The sequence below is a fragment of the Mustela lutreola genome, chromosome 11 (assembly GCF_030435805.1).
Source record: "Mustela lutreola isolate mMusLut2 chromosome 11, mMusLut2.pri, whole genome shotgun sequence".
NCBI lineage: Eukaryota > Metazoa > Chordata > Mammalia > Carnivora > Mustelidae > Mustela > Mustela lutreola.
Window position 1 is genome coordinate 59,698 of NC_081300.1, and position 22,351 is coordinate 82,048.

A 22,351-nucleotide genomic window follows, 5' to 3' on the forward strand; every position below is an offset into this window, starting at 1 on the left:
CAGGACTTACTCATCTAGCCCTTGCAGGCTTGGCCGGCTGGCTCCTCTCCATTTCTGCGGGACCTGGGGTGGAGGAGGGGCTGCTTCTCCCTGTCCTCACAGCGGGGACGTAGCAGAGGGCTGTGTCCTCCTGGTCTGCGCAGAGTTACACGCCGGTTGGGAGCTGCTCTTCTCCTGCCCCTGTTCCCTCAATCACACACCCGACCTCAGCCTGCCACGTAGGACCGCCCGGGGGTTGCAGAAACCTCTGTCCCATGGGCCTCCCTCTGTCTCCTTTCTCTTAGCACTCTCTTCTCCCTCGTTCCAGTGCCCCTCCTTGCCTTCCCGCTGAAGAAAGAGTCGGGCGGCAGGAGTAACGACACGCCTGCAGGTCCCTCTGGCTGCAAGGGGGCTGCTCAGAGCGCTGACTGCTCCACACATTCAAGCCTCCTAACAACCTTGGGTGGGCAAGTACCACTATTATACAGCCTTCACTTCACAAATGAGGACACTGAGGCAGAGCGGGAGGCAAGCGTCCAGCCGCACACACGATGAGTGGTCAGAGCCGCAAACAACCCAGGTATTCTTAACCCATGCGTCACCTACAAGGAAGGTTCTGGTTCCAGCCACCCCCCCCCCCCCCCAGGAAACGCAGCCACATCCCATCTCAGGTCCTAGGAGACCCTGCTGGATCCTTACCATAATTCCACTCAAGGCTTTAAGTCCTCTACACAGCCGAGTTACTCCAACCTAAGACGGCAGGTCTGCGAAACACCGCGAACAGACTGGGAGAGCCCGCGGGAAGGAAGAGGAAGGAGCCGCTGCCTAGCACAACAGTGGGAGAACTCAGGAAGGGAGGAGATGCGTGTGGCTGGGTCGGGAGAGCTTGCGGACCCTCGCCTGCCCCTTCTGCACTCAAGCACAGACTCTCACCTAGTCCAAAGCAGCACCAGGACTCTCCTCAACCAACGTCTGCCAAAGGAAAGGAACGGAATGGCTGGTGTGTTTGAATCACTGAGGCTGAGCTGTCAGAGGCAGACACCTGCACCCTCTGCTCTTTTCTCCAGCAGGTGTGTGCTCCGGGAGCCATTCTGGACACTTGTAGACGTTATCTGCCCTTTCTCTCCACAGAGGAGGGAACTGAGAATCCCAGACCTCAAGTCCCCCGACGAGGATCACGCCCAGTCTACAGTCAGAAGTTCGGAATGTCAGCGTCCTAGGGGGTTACCACTGCCGATGAAGCCATGGCTGAATGTCCTGGTCAAGAGCCAGACAGGACCCTTTGGCAAAGCTGGGAACCTGCAGTGAGCTGCCTCATTAGTAGGTTAGTCACTGCAGAGATGCATACTCAGGACAGGCACTGCAGAGTGCAAAAGGCTATGGGGACGGCAACCCCCCACCCGGAGACTCCACCCCAAGAGGTGCCCCCGGCTCACCTACGGACAGGTCTCCTTCAGCCTCGAGCTGAGCTACTCTGACCAGGAGCTGCCTCTGGAGTGGACACCAGGCCACACACTGCGTGTGTCTGGACCTCCTGGGACACAGCTGCACAACACGCTGACAGCCCAAGGGGAGGTGTCTGTAGCAGGGTGGGGGGTGCTTTTGGGGATGCGGACAGGGTTTGGAGGAGGAGTGCGAGGCTGTGTCTTCACCAGCCTCGGCCATGCATCAGCTCCACCGCTCAGGGACGGGCACAGAGCCGCCGCTGCCTCGTTGGTAATTGCTCTGCTTCGTCTCTTTCTAACCCAAACACCACAGCCTACACCACCCGTGAGACCGACGCCAAACCTGCTATAGCATGAAAGTATTAAAGGCAGCGGCCACTTGACAAGTTCTTCAGACCCCGCTGCACAGCTGAGGGGGGAGGGGTGGGGGGTGCCTGCAGACCTGGCCTGGCCACTTGGCTTTGTCTACACCCAACCCCCACACAAGCCTGAAGCCAAAAGAATCACCTTCAGGTTCAACCTGGAGACTCGGGCTCCTTCCACATGCATGTCCTCCTGCTGATCATCTCAGTCAAGTTTGTAGAAGACTACAAAGTAGGGGCACACAGACCATGGTGGGGAGGGTGCTTTTTCAGGTGCAGATGCCGCTTCAGTGGGTCTGAGTGGGGTATTAGTAACAAGCGCTGGGCCTTGGCCTGCACTGGGCCCCAGGCGTGAGGGCAATGGTCTCACTTCCACCAAGGACAGAATTTCGTAGCTTCCCGCCCTCCCTTCTCCCCATCTCCAAGCCCTGAGCTGGCCAGTGGTGCCCTAACCTGCCCCATTAACTCCCATGCTGTTCACCTCCATCAGCCCCTTGTCCCTGCTTCTTAATAAACCCTGGGGGCTCTCCCACTACATGACTATTCTCAGCGACGGGCAACAGCCACAGACCTCCGTGTGGTTTAGGGGACTTCTCTTTGAAAGAAAGTCAGCACCTCTGTGCACAGTGTGTATCTCTCTGACATTTAAAAAAAAATTCTACTTGAGGGGCACCTGGGTGGCTCAGTGGATTAAAGCCGCTGCCTTCAGCTCAGGTCATGATCTCAGGGTCCTGGGATGGAGCCCTGCATCGGGCTCCCTGCTCAGCCGGGAGGGGAGCTTGCTTCCTCCTCTCTCTCTCTGCCTGCCTCTCTGCCTGCTTGTGATCTCTGTCTGTCAAATAAAGAAATAAAATCTTTTAAAAAAATTCTCCTTAAAATTTATTAAAATTTGCATTGATAATAAACCACTATACCACGTCTTTTGGAGCTTTCAGAGCAGAGGACATCCTAAACCTTTGGTCTGGAATGGCTTTTTTACTGACTTTCTGTGGGAATGTCTTGGCATTTCCGCCTTAATTTGGAATTTGGTCTATATGTCTGGACCTCTGGCCAGACTGGTGTTCCTCCTATGGGCAGGGCTGTAACTGTGTGTCTCTGCGGTTGTAGTCCCGGGCAGGTATGTAACAGGATATTTAATGAAATGAAGTAAAAATCAGATTCAGAGTGTCATGGTTTGGCAATCTGTGTTAAAGGCTGTGTGTGCTCCATGGCATAGCAATTCCATTTTTTGGCGTCAGTGCTAATGAAATAATTAGACATAAGTGAATTCAAGAAACACAATATTTTATAAAAGCCAAACATCAGAAATATCTTGTTTATCCAAAATGGAATGATTAAAAGTCCATACATGCAGCTCTTAAAAACCGTATTTCTTGAGAACACTCAATGAATATGCTCCTTAAATAACAAGAGATGAAAACAGCAGGTCACAGAACTGGTTAAAGAGCATGATCACAATTTTGTAAAATATATGAATATATACACAGAAAACGGAACAGAGAGATATATACCGAAAGTTTAACAGAATTGATTGCTGACTAGTATGATTATAGGTGACTAACGTTTGTCTTTCAATCTTGGTATTCTCCAGATCTCTTACAATGAATGTGTAACAACTTTACGATTATATAACGTACTTACAGTAAACTTTGTAATACTTTTAGGTACCTAATGGTCCTGTCTTCTTAGCTTCATCCCAAATTCCTGAAGGAGTTTCAGAACCCTCTAGGAAAGAGGTTCTCCGTGACGTTGCTGACAACCGACCCCATCTTTCTCCGGAGACACTCTTTCCAGCGGCCTTGCGGAAGGCTTCCCTGGGCATCAGCTCGGCCTTGAGGTGCTTCCGACCGGCTCCGCATCCCACCTGTGCGGAAGCGCGCCCGAGCCGTTCGCCTCTCCGCAGAACCTTCGTCGGGGACCATCTACCGTCCGGCGGCGGGCACGGAGGGTGGCCCGAAGGAGTCCGTCAAGCCTACACTGGCTCCCGCATCATCCAAGAAAACAGCAACGATCCGCCCAAGTCAGCCTCCGGCCCCGGCCGCTCCGGGCAGGTGAACAAAATCAGGGCGGAGGCGAGCAGGAGAGAGAAGTTTTCAGCACCCGGGGGGGAATGAGACGCCCGGGGTTGGTCCAGGCTGCTTTCCCCTGCTCGGGACCGCGCAGACCCGAGCGCGCACCCCACGGGGCCTCAGCCGCTTCGGGGGCGGGGCGCGGGGCGGGACCAGGGTCCTCCGGACTCGGGAGGCGGGTCCTCGGGGAATGGGGCGGGGATGGGGGGGCGGGTCCTTGAGGCGCGGGACAGGATCGGGTCCCTGAGACTCGTGGGGTGGGTCCTTAGGGCTCGGGGCGGAGATTGGGGAGGCCGGGCCCTCGGGGGCGGGTCCTCGGGGCGCGTGGCGGGACGTGGGTTCTTAGGACTCGTGGAGCAGGTCCTCGGGGGCGGGTCCTCTAGGCGCGGGAGGGACAGGGTCCCTTGGAGCTTTGGGGGCGGGTCCTGGGGGGCGTGGAATGGGGGGGGGGGTGGGCGGCCGGTCCTTGGGACGTGGGGCGGGACCTGGGTCCTTGGGGCTCGTGGGGCGGGTCCTCGGGGCGCGGGGCGGAGACTGGGGGCGGGTCCTCGGGGCGGCGCGCGCGGCGTCCCCAGCTCCTCCCGCGCGCGGCCCCTGGAGTCCCGAGGCGCGCGGCCAGCCCAGCTCGGGCCGCCGCACTCGGAGCGGCGGGGCGGCCGAGCGAGCGCGGCTTCTGGCTGGGTCGGGGCCTGGGCCGGGGCCCGGGCCGGGGCTGGGGGCGCCGCCCCCAGCATCCTCCTGCAGCCCCCGGAGCGAGGAGCCGGGGCGAAGGCGAGGCTGCGCGGGGCCGGAACCATGAACCGGAGTTTCCACAAGTCTCAGACCCTGCGCTTCTACGACTGCAGCGCGGTGGAAGTCAAGAGCAAGGTGAGCCGTCGCCGGCGCTCTGCACCCCCGCGAATGAATGGGCGCCCCGCGGGGGCGGCTGGGCGCTGCGGGGGGTACGCGGGCTGGCGGCAACTTTGGAGCGCGGGCGCGGCGGCGGGATGTGCGGGGGTCCCGCCGCCCTTCCCGTCCCCGCACGGACACAAAGCCCGGCGGCACGATGGGTGCCGCTGGAGCCCGGCGCTGGGAGGGCCGCGCGGGCTCCGGACCCCCGCAGGAGCGGCTCTTTTGTTCCACGGGCGGGAGACGACCCGGCGCGCCGCACGGTGGAGGGGCGGCGTTTCCGGGGCGACCCGCGAGCTGCTCCGAGTGGGGCCATTGGGGATCCTGGGGGGCCCGGGCCGGGGGGAGGGCCGGGCCGCGCCTCCTCCTTCGCCGCGGAGGAGCCTCGGAACCCGCGAGGGGTGAGCGGCAGCCGGCCGGGACCCCCAGCCCCGCCGGCGCGCCCCAGGCCCAGGCTCTCCCGGCGCGCCCGGCCGGCGGCCCCTCCCGCTGCCCGCGCCCCGGCCCGAGCGTGCCCCAACTTGCGGTGTCTGTGCGCGTTCGGCTAATTGGCTGATAGGATCTGGCGCTTCTGCCCTTTGCGGGGGCGGCTTCTTAGAGGCTGACGCTTTTGTCTGCGAGGGTCTTGGTTGTAGTTGTTCAGGGTCCCAGAGGAGGGGGCTCCTCCGGCCCTTCGCTGCTGCTGCCTGGAAGTCGGCCCTCTCGCCCTTTCTCTGTGCCTCCCGCCTCCTGGAAGACAAGGCGGAGCAGCCTGAGGGCTTGGAGGGGGCTGGGCCAGAGGGTGGGCTCAGAGCCCCCACTCCGTGCGGGGCGATTGAGCCTAAGGAGCTGAGTCGAGCTACCCCCCTGCGCAGGCCGCCTCTGCGGGTCAAGGGCCGTAGGGTTCCTTTGGTAAGGGGTTTACAGGGCCTCCAACGAGGACCGGGGCCGGTTTCTCCGCAATGAACCAGTGAGTTGGATTTCATTCCCATCTTGGGGAGAAGGTCTTTCTATGAACTCCTCCTCACAGCCTTCTCCCTACGCTAATTCTGTGACCCTTGCCCAGGACTCATCTCCTCTGCAGCCCGAGAGTGCCCCCGCCCTCCCGCATCGCATGTGAGTTTGGGGAGGAAAGAACCACAGGCATGAGTGGGAGCTCCAGACAATTGTTGGTGTCTTCAGCTGGGTTGGGAATGTGGCTGATCAGAGTTCTTTGACCACTCTCATAGGCACTGAGCACATGTGGTGGGTCTTTTTAACTTGTTGAAATCATCATGGCGTCACAGGCAGTTGTAGGAAACAATGTAGAGTGCCCCAGGAGGGTCCGTTTTTATACTGGGGACGTGGTCACACGCCTTGTTGGGTGTGCATTCCTGCCATTTCCAGCAAGCACAGTGGACACACAGAGCACTTACAGCAAGGGGCCCTCCTGCTGCCTCTCCAGTGGCCCTTTGATTCTAAGTGTAGATTGGCTGACATTAAGCACTTTTCCTGAGTCACACAAGCCACATTCCTAGTACTCCAAAGCCACATGCACCTTGCGGCTGTCTGATGACAACAAGCTCCAGACCATCTGTCTAGAAGGGTCCCTCTGGAGGCTGGGCCCACAGCAGGGCTTATGCCCCATTCTGGGCTGGTGGCCTCCCATGCAGGCTGCTGGGAGAGGGAGGGGAAGAGCCTTTGCGTCCCCTCCAGGAGGGCAGTGGGGGGCTGTGGATGTCCTGGCTGGCCCGTGGGCTGCCCCAGACTACCCTACCCCTCTAACTTCCCAGTGAAGAAGGGTGCTTGGGCTCAGGTTCAGATGTATTGACTGTTTCCCTGGAGGTGAGGGCGGAGCTGGAGTTTTGGTTGAACTTTGGGCACCCCTAGGAGAGCCACACCACCCTGGGTGGGCCCGGCTGAGCTGGCTGGTTCAACACACACACACACACACATACACACACACCATTTTGGGTGCTGGGACTTGCCTTGTTTGTTCCGAGAGTCCACTTGGCTCTTCCCTCCGTACACAGCCTCCCACTGGCCCCCTTAAAAATTAATATTTGCTACCATGAACCCATTTCTGCCAGGAGCCTTTACTGCAGCTGCTGTTGTCAAAATACAGGAAGCAAAACTTGATGACAATGAGGTCTCTGTTCATGTTCAGTGAAGCACCAGAACACCAGGGTTTTCAGGTGGCGAAAATGGTGCTGGGGGCTGAGTGCAGCCAGGTCTGCCGCCTCCTACTCTTTGGAGCCTTCAGGAAAGTTATTTGACCCTTCAGAGCCTCTGTTATTCTATCTGTAAAATGGGCACTGTTCCTGTTCCTCTCACCTCCCAGGACAGAATGAAGTGATGACTACAAGAGCGTGTGGAAGGCCACAGGCTGCCCACAGGCGGAACGGTCCGTCCCCACAGTTCAGGGTTCTGTGGCGTTTCAGAATATTGGGTGTGAAACTCACCTCTCCTGCTCCCAGAATTTCTGGCCATGTGCCACAGCCACTCAACTTCCAAAGCCTCAGGGACATCGTCTTTACCCGGTGGTTCTCCCCCATCACACAGGCCCTTACGTTCCCCAAACATTTCTGCTTTAATACTTGTGAGTCATCTACTCCTCCCCAAACCGGCGGAATGCACTTCTGCCTTCTCAGTTCTGGCACCGGGGCTGCCATTTGCTTGACTTTTGCCTCTCCTCCCATTAGAACTGCCGTGGGGAAGGAGGGGCTGTGCATAGGTCTCGGGGAGCATGCCTCAGGCCCAGGGGAGCAAGTCTTGGCCCCTTGTAGGGTTAGCAGGAGGACTAGTGCTAGGGGAGGCGTCTACAAGGGGTGGAGTCATCACAGGTCTCCAGCTCTGTGAATGAGCACGCTACCCCCTGTCCGCAGGGTGTCCCCTCCGAGCCTCTGCCTTCTGGCTGGGCCTCACTCACGTTCCCTTAACCTGGTGGTCTGTTGGCCCTGGTTATGTGGCTTTCCCCCACCTGAAATGCTCTCTGAGAATCCGCCCTGGGCGCCGACCCTCTCCTACCCAGCCCATCAGAGGCTGTCACTGGGCCGAGCTCCCGCCGTCCTCCAGCCCCTGCTCATCTCATGGCCCTTTCCCAGCGCTGGCACAGGGTGACTGCTCAGGGCAGAGACCGAGGACCATGTGTACAGCCCCAGGTGTGCCATGTCCATTGTGTCTGGGGACAAGGTACTACTGAGGGTTTTAGTCTAGTGTGCTGCTTTGTTGAAATCATGTTGGAGGCTGTTCTGTACTCTTAAGAAACACTGTCATTGCTGAAAATTTAGAAACCACATCAGGCACAAAACGGGGTAATTCTCTCATCCGAAACTGAGCCTCTCTTGAGTGTGGCAGCCTGCCCTCTGGACCCTCTAGGTGCACACTTTTGTCTTCTGTAGAATCAGAGTCCTATTCTACAGGCATGTGACGGTCTAGCCTGAGTCCCCCTTCAAGTGTTTTGTCATGTCGTTAGTGTTGCTAAAGAACGCATTTTTAAAAATTACTACCTGTGTTCTATCTTGTGTGTAAACCATAATTAATTTAACCAGTATCCTTTTGGGTTCATCTCCAGTGTTTTCTATAATAAGCAATGCTGTGAAAAACATCTCTGTACTTACACGTCTACACAAACACACACAGAGTGGAGGTTTGTTACGTACAGGATGCGAAGAGCTCGCCTTTCGGGACGGATCCCAGAAGCGCACTGTCTGTGCTGGCGGAGCTCATGCTCTGAAGACTTGGACTACATGTTGCTGAATTTTCCTGCAGAAGGGCTCTTGCACAAGTTTCCCTACCGTCTCCTGTCTGTCCGTCCTCCTGTCTCCTGTCTGTCCGTCCTCTCTCTGCCCTCCTGCCCTCTAGCCCTGGGTGTTTTCTTATTCTTTCCCAGTCGGTTAAGTGGAACCCTGTCCCGTGGTTTTACTTCGATCCTCAAGTTATCAATGAATTGAAGATTTTTGTATTTGTGGACCACTCATCTGTTTCTGGCTGCCTCTCTCTTCCCTGCAGTGTTACTGTTCTTACTTTTTATGGAGTTATGGGACCTGCTTGACAACAGGTTTTCCAAGCAGTGATTTATGCCTGCGTGTTTCCCCGGGTCCTCAGACCCTGTGTCTGGCTGAGGCTCTCTGCTGCTGGGTGCTGCAGGGACACGTCTCTCCATCTGGTGGGCTGGGGCCTGGGCCAGGCCCTCCCCACGGGGTGGTTGAGCACTTGCCTCCCGTGGGCCGTTGAGAACCGCCTCACGGGGTTTGACTCACCTGTGCGTGTCAGCTACACCCTTTTAAGATTCTGGTTTGTACGTGTGCATATCTGTTCAAACAGGTTGGGTGACTTGAGGGAGGCTGCTGCTGGAGGAGACTCTCACCAGGGACCCCAGAAGCAGTTGGCAGGCTGGTGGATGCCAGTGGGGTTGATGTGGACCCCTGGCCTCGGAGCAGCAGAAAGCCCGATGAACTCTCCCGGGACAACTAGCCAGGGGTTCAAGCCCGTTCCTGGGACTCATGGCACTGAGCTAGAGTTCTCCCACCTTGAGGAAAGGGGGGTCAAGATTGGAAGGTGGAACCATTCACGGCATCAGAGGCTCTCACGTTTGTGAGCCATGTCTAGAATCAGCCTGACCCTTTCCCAGTGAAGGGGCTTCCCACACTTTTAGAGACAAGCAGGAAGCTTGGCATAGCAGCCACAGAAGCCGCCATGACCCCAGTGGTGAAAGGGAGCATCAGGGGTGGTGTCAGACCTGTCCAGCTGGCTGTGGACATGCTTACTGGCCCACCCCTTCCTCTTGACACATTTCTACTCTTCTGTGAACCTGGGGACCAATGGCAGGGACCGTGACCTTTTTTAGCCCCAACACAGCCTGCAGCCTTCCTCTGAGGCTGCCCCGGTCACGCTGGGGGGGTACAGATGGTCCGGGCTGAATGCTGCCTCTGTCTACAGGTTGTGCTCAGAAATATTTAGGATTATTTAACCGTTCTTCCCAGTGTATAAGCGTGTACACCTGCAGACGCTGCTCTAATACATTGCACTTGCAAATTTTAGTCATTAACCTCCGTCACAGCCCTGCAAGATGGGTTCTGTTACCATCACAGTTATACAAGAGGAGCACTGAGGTCCAGGGAGCTCTGTGAAGCCGCCCGAGGTCAGAGAGCCTGAGCAGTCTGGCTCCAGAGTGTGTGCTCTTGGCCATGAACTCTCAGTGGCCGCTGGGGAAGGAGGGATCCTGGTTCCTCCTCCAAGGACAGGTCCCGAGGTGCAGGTGCCGGTGTTGGTGCTGGTGCCGGTGTTGGTGCAGGTGCCGGTGTTGGTGCAGGTGCCGGTGTTGGTGCAGGTGTCTTTAGCTTGCCCCAAGTACAGTGAGACAGACCCCTCAGCTGCCTGCAGCTAGCGCTGCTAAGGGCAGCTCCTGTGCTTTGTGGGGGAAAGTTCTAGTCTTACGTCACCACAGCGGGTTCTGTGGCTTGGTCTCAAGGGACATCCTCTATTCGGTAGGTGTCCTTAAAAGTCGGATTCTGCCTTGGGCTCCGCCGTTCCTTTATTTTATTTTATTTTATTTTAAAGATTTATTTATTTATCTTTTTTTTTTTTTTTTTTTTAAAGATTTTATTTATTTACTTGAGAGAGAGACAGTGAGAGAGAGCATGAACGAGGAGAAGGTCAGAGAGAGAAGCAGACTCCCCATGGAGCTGGGAGCCCGATGCGGGACTCGATCCCGGGACTCCAGGATCATGACCTGAGCCGAAGGCAGTCGTCCAACCAACTGAGCCACCCAGGCGTCCCTTTATTTATCTTTTTAACAGACAGAGATTACAAGTAGGCAGAGAGGCAGGCAGAGAGAGAGAGAGAGGAGGAAGCAGGCCCCCCGCTGAGCAGAGAGCCCGATGCGGGGCTCGATCCCAGGACCCTGGGATCATGACCTGAGCCGAAGGCAGAGGCTTTAACCCACTGAGCCACCCAGGCGCCCCCGCTCCACTTATGAAGCGACCACTCTGCCGGGTGTAGGGCTTGTGCTGGGGGATGAAGATAGGTAAGATAGGTAGAGATATAGGGTCCAGTGGTTTGCTCTGGCAAGTGAGAAGACTGGTGTCCATAGTGTCCATAGTGTCACCAAACCCTGCTTCACATTTCCTGGAGCCCAGAGGTTTCCCCTGCCTCCCAGCCGGCCTGCTCGCCCAGCAAGGGCCCTCATGATGTCAGCCTCCAGGAATCGTTCCTGTCTGTTTCCCAGCATCAGCAATGTTGAAGTTGGCCATGATTCCTCGGAGATAAATCAGAGCACCTTCTCCCCTCATTGCCTGCACTTTTCTAGTCTGGGGGCTCTCCGCTGTGCTAGACTGGGAAGTCAGCTCAGAACACTAGCTGCATTTCTCAATAGCATGGTTCAAGGAAACCCTTGGCACCTACAGTGTGAAGAGCGGTGTTTTGCATACAGGAGGTACCCAGTAAATGCTGGCTGAGTCAAATTCAGGTAAGGAACAACTCCATTTTCCCAGGAGCTACTAGGTCAGAAGTTATTAGGGTGCTTTAGAAAAGAACTACTTTTTGAGGAAGGTGAGCAAAGCTTGACTCACCGATGGGATTATTTCCAGGGCACCTCTGAGAGGGGTCAGTGGCCTTGTTCATTCCCTGTGAGTGCCGTGGGGGACAGAGCAGACAGGAGCAGGGGAAGGATGAGCCGAACAAAACAAGAGAAACTTTGGAAGTCAGAAGGAAATGGACTGAAAAGTCCATGTTGCTCTTTCTGCCGGTGTGTGTGCTGACTTCCTCGGTGTTTGATTACAGGCCTCAAGCACAGCGCAGGGGGGCCCAGCCCACCACCCCTCTCTCTCTCTTCCCCAGGCTGCGTTCCTCACTGGGGCTCTGGGCAGGAGCTCGCCAGCAGGCTCCCCTCCTCACCCCCAGCCAGAGTGTCGGCTCTGTATTTTGCAGGGAGTGTGTTGCATTTCACTTGGAGGGAGGAAAAAAAGTTTTGTTGCTTACAGAGTTTGAAAACCACCCCTGGCCACATGCAGGGCCCAGCTGTTAAATCCCTGGTTTGTCTCCTCCGGAGCCAAGCTTCTTCCAACCCGCCCGGTCCTACCCTCGCCCGGCCTCAAGGCCGAGAGAGCGACTGTTCCAGGAGGCTGTTGCGGACCTCGTTCACGTGGTGGCCTCTCTCCCGTGGGATAGGAGCACACCCTCATCTCGGGCAGCTTGACGAGCTGGTGCGTGTCTGTTTGCACACCAGGTGAAGAGGTCATGGACGGAGCGCTCCCGGATCCAGGAAGGTTCCCTCATGTCCTGTGTGGTCAGCATCCACCCCTGGTATAGCCACTGTCAGGGTCTCTGTCACTGAAGGGGATGGTGCTGGTTCTCGGACGTGATGTCACGGGTTAGCCTCGTGTCCACAAGGGACACTGACCTGTGTAGATGGCGCCCCAGGCTGCGTGTGTGTCCCTGGGTGGCCGCCTCCGGTTTGGTTTAACCCCCACCCAGTGAGGCTGTTCTCGGCTCTAGCCCCAGACTCCACGGGGTTTAGTTGAAGTGGCTGTAGGAGGTCTGACCATTTGGGAATTCTGAAAGCCTTGAACCACAACTTATTAAGGGTTTATTGATTAAAAAAATAAATCAGGAAGAGATTCTTTGTCTTGTAGAATTTAAGGCCCCACCGCTGGTGTGTAAGGGGCTCTTACCCTCCGCCCTTTGGCTCTGTGGTTCCAGCTGCTGCTGTCTTCCTTGGCTTCCCTTTAGTCCACACCAGCTTCTGCGGGCCCCTCTGGCGGGCCTGGCGTCGTGGGAGAAGCTGAGACTCCAGATGAGCACAGGTGGGCCTGGGGGCTGCTCGACGGGTCGCAGGGCAACTGGTGCGAAGGCTCTCCCGTGAGAAAGGGAGATCTCGCCCCCGCGAGAATGTCTGAGCTTCGTGGCCGGAGCGAAGGCCTCATAGGCCGCCTGCAGCTTGCGGGTGTGGACCTGTGCGGGGCCAGCGTCAGACCGCCCGTGCCCTGGGACGTCTGCCGCCTCGCACACCCGCCCCCTCGGCTTGCTCACACACCCGCAGGTGCTACCGTCACCTCGCAGCCCCCACCCAGGGCCGTCCCACTGAGAGCCGCGAGTCTGTTCTCCGTTTTCTCCCATGGGCCCGCTTGCCCCAAGGCAGCTCAGGCGCCGGCCCGCCTACAAGGCAGAGCTCTCTTGGCACCTTTGCTTCTGAGACAGGGCAGGGACAGACAAGAGGCCTCTTTCTGTGGACACATGCTTCGCGGAAGGACCCCGAGGGCCCTGGGTAGGGGTTGCGGGAGGGAGACTTGTGAGGGCCATGCTGGAGGGCTTCGGAGACGATCGTCATGTCTGTATCCTGTTTTCCACGGCATGGGGGCCCGAGCCACCCGCTCCCCACCCACGGGTCCTGACCTCACTTCCCTCCCTGGTCTGTGATGATAATGGGGTGTTGCTGTGGGACAAAACAAACTTCTGTGTCTGTGTGATGGTCCCTCACGTGAAGGAGGAGGTGGCGCCCCGCCTCTGGGTTCTGGTCCCCTTGGGCCCATGGGCCACTGTACCCATGCAGGGTTAGGGGCACAGAGCCCGGGCTCCTCGGAACATGCTTCCGTGGACTAGAAGGTGACGGAGGGTCTCTGCAGGTCTGGGAGACCCTCCTGCAGGAAATGGTGTGTTGAGGACTCTCGTCCAGTCCTCAGGAGATGAGCTGCCCCAGGATCCCTTCTCCCCACGAGCTTGGCGTCTCCGGCCCTGTCTCTCCACCACACAGGCTGGGAGCAGTCTCCCCGGGGCGTGGCCCCATGGCTTGTCGGTCAGTGATGCCTCTCCTCAGCCCAGGCAGCAGAGGACTAGTCACGGCACGGCCTGGAGAGTGGCCCAGGGCTGTGCCACCGTGAATGCCCCACACTTGGCCTTGATTGTGTTTCTGGGAGGCACGTAGTCTCTGGGCTCCCTCCCAGCCCTGGGAGCCTCCACTAGCCCGGTGGGAGCAGCTGCCACTCGGTCACCACCCAGAGGAGAGTCCAGGCAGTGTGACCTGTGTTGAGCTACAGTGAGGTCTCGCGGTTACGGCCCCCTTTCCTGGAGCACCGGCTGTGTGCCGCTTTCTGCCAGCATTTGCACGGGCTGGGGAGAAGAGGACCCCGGGGACTCGCCCAGCCTGTCAGGTCACCTGACCAAGGGCCCGCCTTTTAAGTGGCAAAACCAGGTCTTAAACCCTCAGTTGCTTCCGATGTCTTTCATGTCATTCCCTGACTCCACCTCTGGAAAACAGACACCACCTGCCTGCCCGGCCGCACTCGGAAGTCATCTCCTCTACCCTGCACCCCCGGCCCCGCACCTCCTGGACACTGGCTGGGGGCTGTGCGACTCCCTCAGCGTCCAGCACGTACCTGTGAGAACCCCTCTCCCAGGCGGCCCTGTGGGTTCCGACTTTGCTGCGGAGACGGCAGGGACGGGGTGAACCTGACCAGCTCTCCCACGTCCTCCTCTTTGGGGCTGTGAGCAGAGTATCATGGCAACTCCCCTGCTCCCTGGCACACCTGGACATGTCCCTCAGCAGATGCCCCTTGAGTGGTATGACTACGGGTGCACAGCGAAAGGGCTGCCTTACTGTGTTGGCAAGTTTTGGTCTTTGAGAAGGGCTGAGACCACAGCCCTGTGAACGCCCATGTGTGATGCGTGTCTCCAGGCACTCTGGTGAGCATCGGCCCCTCTGCTTGGGACCGCACTCGCTCAGCATGCACATATATTTGAGTCTCACAAAAGCCCTATGAAAAATGTGTTTTTGTCCCTTTTTTTTTTTGAAGGAGGAAATATGCTCAGAGAAGTTTAAATTATCCAGAGGCACAGAGCCAGAAAGGGACAGCTGGGAACTTGCCCTGCAGGGCCTTGTGCCTCCTGACTCTGCTCTCCCATCTCTGTGGGTGAGACATAACTGGTCCAGACCGCATCCCACCTCAGCCCATCCCCGTCCCTGGAAACGGCCCCGTTTTGTAACTCTTGAGGTCATACTAGGATGTCACCTCGCTTCCTTAAGGGGCTTCCACTGGAGTGGATTTCCGCGTCCAATAAGTCCCATGGAGGCAGGGACAGGTGAGAAACCTGGCCTTCACCTCCTGCGTGCCTCCAGCCTGCCAGCTCCACCTCTCAAAGCCGCCAGGTCTCCTGCACCGTGACCCTCAGCTCCGGAGCAGCCAGACCCGCCCTCACGGTTCGCACCTGCCGGCAGCCCTTCTTCAGCCTGGTGGGCTCAGGCACCGCTTCCTACCTGGGGAGTCTGCTCCCAGTGGGGTGTCCCGGGGCTTGACTTCCGCCGTGGAGTCCTCAGCTTACCACTGGAGCTCGGTAGCTCTTTTCTGCATTCTCTCTGGCATCAGCCCCAGTTCTTCTGTTCACTCCCCTTGTGACTGTGGTCAGGGACCAAATCCTTCCAGGTCTCAGTCTCCTGGCCTTTAAAATGGGATCAGCGACACTCCTGGACGGTGGTTAGGGTTAAAGAGAGCTTGCACAGAAGGCATGGCACTGACCACGCCTGCTCGACCATACTGGAAGCCCCTGCCGGACAGAAACCATGGACCCTGTCCCTAGATCTCTGTGTCTTCCACTCACAGCCCTGCCCCACATCTCTGTTACGCAGGGCTGGGTCCATAGACACAGATCATGTGTGTGAGCAGAGGAGCACACGTGTGACCTGTAGCACACACACGTGCTCACTGAGGTGACCCAGGGGCATTGGGTTCTCCATCCCCAGCGCCCTCACAGGGATATTCCCCTGAGCCGTCCTGTGGCTGCCGGCAGGCCATCATCCCTGCAGGTTGGGGTAGGTGGATGGGGCCCAGGAAGGGGCCAGGCTCTGCTGTCGGCTACACCCCATCTGACTCACAGGTCTGTGGCCTGATTTTAAACTGTTCCAACACATCAGCTCAGGAAGTCATCCCACGGCAGGTCCCACGCTCCAACAAATGCCACATGAGAATAACAGCCTTTGCTTCCAGATCATTTTGTGAATGGAAGTCTTCCACCATTTTCTCTGGGGCAGACGCACGCACTCCTGCTCCTTGGCCCTGTCCCCAGCGGCCTGCTACGGCTGCATCACTGTACAGACAGGCGTCTGAGATCTGTGGCGTCTGGGCCTGCCTGTGCTCCTAACACCTGTGCTGCAGCCAAGCCGCTCCGTGCCTCTCTTCACCTGGGTGTTTCTTTTCCTTAGACACACAGTTCGAATCAGGGCCTGCGTCCTATAGTTTCCTTGTGTGCATTTCTCAGTTTGTAACTACACATCCACATGTGTGATCACCGCCCAGCACTGGGCTCTCAAACAGCCATCGGCCCCATGAAGGCCCTCGGCCCTGGCACCAGGTACCACGCACACCTGGCATTCAGTAAGGGTTTGTTCAAGGCACCAACCCTAAACAGCAGCCCCTAGCAGTGACTGGCGAGATGCCCCCTGGGATGGGTACAGCCCTGCTTTCCAGACTGATGTGTGCCTGAGTCACTGGGAGTCTAGTGACTCCCTTCTTAAGCCTGGGGCCTGAGGTCACGCATCTGTAGCCGTTCCCAGGTGGCAGTGATGCTGCTGGCTCAGGCACACACGTTGGGGAGGTCCAGCCCCAGAGAGCCTGGCTTCACTGGCGACAGGTGGGCCCGGAGTGCTTGGCTCCCTGGGCTCTCTTGGCTTAGGCAGGAGTCACAGCTCTGGGCTGGGCCTTGTGGCTTTGCTCCATGCTGCGCCCTAAGGATCACGCTAGATTCAACAGGGCTGGAACTCAGGACCCTGGGATCCTGACCTGAGCTGAAGGCAGAGGCTTCACCGACTAAGCCACCCAGGCGCCCCTCTAAGACAGCATTTCTTTTGGCTTAATTACATTTCATCCTGGGAAGGTGCTTCCTCTGGTGAAAATTTAACATTTTTGACAACTAAATATTTTGGTGAATGTTTTCCCTGAACATCTTTCTGATGGCTTCCCCCTTTGCTCTCACCTGAGGGGCCTGGAGGCCGGGCCTCCGGGGTGTGGTGGGGTCGGGGCCTCCGGGGTGTGGTGGGGGCGGGGCCTCACTGGTCACCGTGGGGAGTCTCCGTTGGTGGTGGCGGGGGGGGGGGGGGGGGGGGTGCGGTGCTGGCCTAGGACACCGGGTCCCTAACGCTGGGCCGGGAGGTGCCCCGCAGAGAGAGCTCGGGGGCGCCGCAGGGGGAACGGGATGGATAACCAGGGAGGCAGGGGTGCGTCAGCTTAAGTCTGCGCTTGTCGTGCGCCAGAGGACAAAGGAGTGTCTTTTACCCAAGACGGCACGTCCCTCCGGGAAACGACTCTAGGGACTCTGAGGCTTCGGCCTCGGGCCCTGGTCAGCGGGAGCGGGGTCCGAATGAGGCTCAGTGTCCAGGACCCTCCCGGACCCCTCAAGGTGACAGCAGTTTCAGGGTAACTGAGGCGTCTAGGCCTGGAGGGCATTTTTTAGGTAAAGCAAGTCCTCGTTGGTCAGTGCCGCGATCAGGAGCGGAGCGGGTGTGCGGGAGCCTACCCGCGCGCCGCTTCCTACAGCCTCTCAGCGGCCGGTCCTGCGGCCTGCGGGGATCGCCCCGTCCCCAAGCCCGGCCGCAGCGGTGCGGCCGCCCCCTCCCCGGGCTGTGTGTGGGAGACTCCGCGGTAACCCGCCGGAGCTGCGGGGAGACAGCAGGGGTGACCCGCCGGGGCCGCGCGGAGACAGCAGGGGTGACCCACCGGGGCCGTGGGGAGAGACCCGCCGGCTGCCTTCCCCGTGCGCGTGGCACCGACCGACGCGGGCGCTCCGGCAGGTACCACGTGCCCCGGCTCCCTGAGGCCGGTCCTCCCGCCCGCGCGGTTTCGGGGCCTCTTCTGGGCTGGGCTCCCCCGCCGCCTGGTGCCCAGAGCCGCCCCGCGCGCACGGACCCGCCGGCGACGCAGGAGCCTCGCGGGACCCTGGTTACTCCGCAGGTGGGTCTGGGGCCGCCGGACTGCGGGACCTGGGGACGGCGCGGCACGACCACAGACCCGGTTCTTTGCCTGGTGTGACTGGTGTGAGGCCCAGTGCAGGAGCGCGTCTGCGACGGGGACACCAGCTGCTTCCGCGCGCGCCTTCGGGCGAGCCCCGGGTCTCCAGCACCGGCGCGGACCGCCGCGCCGTGGGAAGTGGGGTCACAGGCTGCTTCCCGCACAGACGGCCCACATGGTTGGGGACCCTTCCCGGTCGCCTGTCCCCCGCTTGCGTGCAGATAGTCGTCGGGACACCGCCTCCTTGGGTCTGAAGGTGACCACGCCGCTTCGCAGTGACACCCGGCGTGGGGGAGGGGCGCATGATGCTGCGGTTCCGCCTCAGATCTAACCCGCAGACCTGGGCATGGGACCCGGCTTATGACTTCATGCTCCCTCTCCTCCTGTGCTCTTGTTTTGATTTAATTAAAACTCTAGAATTTTATTTTAAAACCAGTTAATAGAGGTTTAATTCCTCAACTGAGTGAAGACTTGCGTGCAGGAGCAATACTGGTCTAGAACAACCAGGCCTGCTCTGGGGCTGGTACCCCAGGCGGGAGCGGTGCTAGTTTGCTGCTTTCACTCAAGGGTAATTACAGATCGGTGGCTGCATTGGGTTTGGGAGGCATCTTAGAAGTGACTCGGTTACTAAACAAACTTCAGCTGGTAAGGAATCTACCTTAATGCCTGGCTCCCGTGGCCTTGCGGGGTGAGTCTGACAACACCCCGTCACGTCCCTGTGGGCCCAGTGACTTACCCTTCCTCACTCAGGGGCCTCTGACAGCTGGAGATGCCTCCTCCACAAGACCGCAAGCATCCAGAGAAGGAATGTTTTCAGATAAGTGAAAAAAAGCGCACAGAGAGGGCCAGTGTAGAGCGTGTATTACTGTGTGTTTAGAAAAGGACTGTGGATAGAGTTCACATACAATGCCTTCACATGGCTTTGAAGGGCACAGACAGCTGAAATCACTGGTTCCTGTAGGGAGGGGGCTGGGTGGCTGGGAGACTTTTTACTGAAAACCTTTTGAATTTTGAGCTATGTGGTTCTATCCCTATTCAAACCATAAAGAAAAACATACCAAGCAGTGTGGTTCCAATTCTTTCTTAAAGCATGCGTGTTGGAGGTATGCAAGTACACATCCTCACACACGGCTCAGGTCTCGGTCAGACAAGGGCTCTCACGAGCCGGCCCGGGCGCTGGACCAGCCCCAGAGCGGGTGAGCTCCGGGCTCCAGCTGGCACCCCAAGCCTCATACCAGATGCTAGACCCCGATTTTCCTCTTTTTTTTTTTTTTTTTTTGGTCTTGTATGAATCTTGCTGGTTTCCCCATGGTGACTGTGTTCACAGGCATGTATGGCCAACTTCTGTGCTATTTCAGAGCAAAGACTACCTTGCTTAAAATGCATAAGAAGGAAGAATGCTTTTTTTTTTAAAAAAACAGCCAGTTTTTTGAGGAAATGATGAAAGAGAGTAGACCTTGAGAACTAGAGAACTTGCCCTTCGATTCCCGTTTCTGTGAAACCCACCTGAAGAGGGAGACGAGCCGGGGGCAATCGAGTCGGACGCTGTGGCAAAGAGAGACCATGAACCCGCAATCGCACCCCCAGGATTTGAGCTGCCTGCCTCCGCGAAGGGATAAGACCTCTCTCCCAGGCGGCTGGAGATTAAAGATGGTGTATGCGCCTCCCCACGAAACTGTCAGAAGCACAAATATGAGTGAGGCTTCAGTCTTCAAGTGAAGTAAACAGAGAGGAGTCAGCCTCCCTGTCCTCTCTGAGCATGCAGGGACCTCACGAGGGGTTCAAGCCCCTAAATGCTGCCCGGAGCTGGAAAGACAGCCGTGGAGACGGCCTCAGGGAGAAGATGGTGCTCAGCTTGCTTTTCCTCTTCCCTGTGACTTCAGCCCTCGCAGCAGGGATGACAATGAGCCAGAGCTGCCTCTCGGTCATCAAAAAATGTGCCATTTTAGAGTTTTAAGGAAAACAGCACCTGAGCGAGTTTAAGAGGAAACCTGGGGACCATGTTTTCCATCGTAGGAAGAATGACTTTTCGGTTAGCTTGGAGTGGTAGCCACTTAGTGCTGCAGATGTGAACTGAATCAGAGTCAGGAAATGGGGTCTTTTTTCCAGCCTGGAATCCAGGTGCTCCGTGACCTTGGGCAGACGTCTCACCCTCTCTGAGGCCCTCAGTATGGAAGTTGGAGGGGCCCTTCCAGTGGGGAAGCTTAAAATTTAATTGTGCACATGAAGACAGGCAAGGCCAACATGTGCTCCGCCATGTTCTACAGAAAACAGATTTTTTTGTAACATACAGAAAGTGTACAGAGATCTCATTAGCTATCAAGAAAAAGAAAATTTTACATTTTTAGTATTTTTAACCTGGAAAATAAGAAATAATCCTGGTAGCGCTCCTGGAGTCCCGTGACACTGAACGATGAGAACAGACTGGAACTGTCTCTTGTGGCTCCAGAAGTACCATCTGAACGGAGTTTTAGTTTCTGAAGAGAAGAGGGACTGAGGGCCCTTTGCAGTTTGGAGCAAGGGAGGAGATGGGTGTGAGGGAAGGCAAGTTCTACCCTGCTCCGAATGCCCGCCTTCTGTCCTTACCAGTTCAACACCGCGGGACCGATCCAAACTGGAAAATCCTGCCCTACCAGCTTGGACTGTGTCTCACATCCTGTTTCTGTTCTGCAAACCCAGCAGTGATGGGGAGGGGGCTTCTCTGAGTTCTTAAGTCTTTATTTTCTAAACTGGTGTAGGCTGACAACACATGCCTGGTCACTTGGTCCCTTAGGGTTTCCTATGTGCCAAGAGCAAAAGCAGGGTCCTCATTGAACCCGTCTGATGTCACTCTCTGGGCTTTCTGTGTTTCCGAATACAGCTTCCAATCAGCCTTCAATTGGCTATTTTAAAAAATCATTCTTTGAGGTGAAACTTAAAAAAAAAAAAAGGCTCTATAAGCTATAACTCATGTGAAATAAAATTCACAACTTCAAAGTATAAATTTAGAAGTTTTTAGTATATTGACAGAGTTGTGCAGTCATTACCGCTATCTAATTTGGGAACATTTTCCTCACCCCTAAAATAACCCTCCTACCCATTAGCAGCCATTCTCAATCCCGTCTCTCCCCAGCCCCGGGCAACCAGGGGTCAGTTTGCTCTCTGACTCTGCCTATCTGGTACCTTGCACGTAAACAGGCTCATACGTGAAAAAAACCTGTATCTGGTCTTTTGTGTCTGGCATCTTTCACTTAGCATGTTTTCAGGGTTCATCTTTATTGTAGGACATGTCGGTACTGCATTTTGGGGGACAGTGTAAGGCCAGGATCCACTCAGGAGAGCCTGGCACTGTCCAGGGAAAGCCTGCGGCCCCATACCAAATGTTACTGCTTCAGACCCTAGTCTTGCTGCAGGGTCAGTGTGCCTGGTGTAGACCAATAGAGGCTCCCAGCAGGTAGGAAAGCTGACTGCCTCTGGAGTTGTCTTTTAATCAGAAGAAACAAGTTACAAGCAAGCAAAAATACACTCGGACTCCCATTTATGTCCACCTCTGTAGTTCCATTCAGCGGTGCTGCTTGTTTTTACCGTGGATTCAAGTTCACGGGTCGTGTGCTGCTATTGCAGCCTGAAACATAGCTTTAGTATTCTTACAAGACAAGTCTGCTGGTGGCAAATTCTCTATTTTTGTGTGTTTCAGACTCTCTCATTTCTCCCTCATTTGTGAAGGACGGTGTTGCTGGGTACAGAGTTCTCACTTGACATTCTCTCCCCCAACCCCCGACGTGACATCCCACAACAGTTTAGCCTCCATGATTTCAGACAGGACGTCATTCATACACTTGCGGACCCTTTCTATGTAATGAATTGTTTTCCTGCTTTTAAGATTCTCTCTCGGACTTTGGATTTTGACAGTTTGCCTATGGTACGTCCAGGTGTGATCACCTTGAGTTTATCTTAATTATAGATTGGACTTTTCGGTATGTAGATTAAATCAGATTTGGGAAGTTATGGACTTTGTTTCTTCAGATATTCCTTCTGCCTTTTTCACTCTAGGTAACCATCCAAAATAAAGACTTAAAAAATCTTTCACTGAATGAAAACTGTTTAACACTCCACGAGGCAAGTGTGGCGTTGGCTCTTTCGCTCCTTCTTGCCATGAATGTCCACACTGGGAAGCCTTCGCTGGGCAGTGAGTTGATGCGACTGAGGGCTCTGAAGGCACACCAGACCCCAGCTCTTGGACTCTTACCAGGTCGTGTCTTCCTTGGGATGCATGGTAGCCGGCCACAGATGTCTGAGACTCTGTTCGTTTTTCTCTTTCTGCTCTGTAGACAGTACAGTCTCAAACGACCCATCCTCACATTTGCCAATTCTTTCTTCAGCCTCGTCTAAAAGTCTGTTGAGTCCCTCTAGGGAATGTCTTCACTTCAGTTATTATATTCTTCAATTCCAGAATTTCCATCCAGTTCTCTTTTTTTTAATGATTTTCATCTCTTTGTTTATAACGTGTTCCTTGCTTTCATGGTTTCTGTGAGCTCTGTAGACGTGGTTTCCTTCAGTTATTTGAACATAATTATAATAACTGATCTCAGACCTCTGTCTTGTGAGCACAGCCTCTGGGACCCTAAATGACTGTTTGCTGCTCACTTTCCTCTGCATGGAGGCCGTTTTTTTCT

General features: G+C 56.5%; 1 protein-coding gene across 1 annotated transcript in view; it reads left to right on the top strand.

The window, feature by feature from the left end:
* Nucleotides 1-4,517: 4,517 nt before the first annotated feature.
* PARD6G (par-6 family cell polarity regulator gamma) overlaps nucleotides 4,518-22,351 on the top strand; it is a 78,565-nt gene continuing 60,731 nt past the window's right edge. The window contains exon 1 of the mRNA XM_059139291.1: nucleotides 4,518-4,722. Within this exon, the coding sequence (XP_058995274.1) occupies nucleotides 4,651-4,722 (72 nt within the window). The 5' untranslated portion in view covers nucleotides 4,518-4,650. The remainder of the gene's footprint in view (nucleotides 4,723-22,351) is intronic.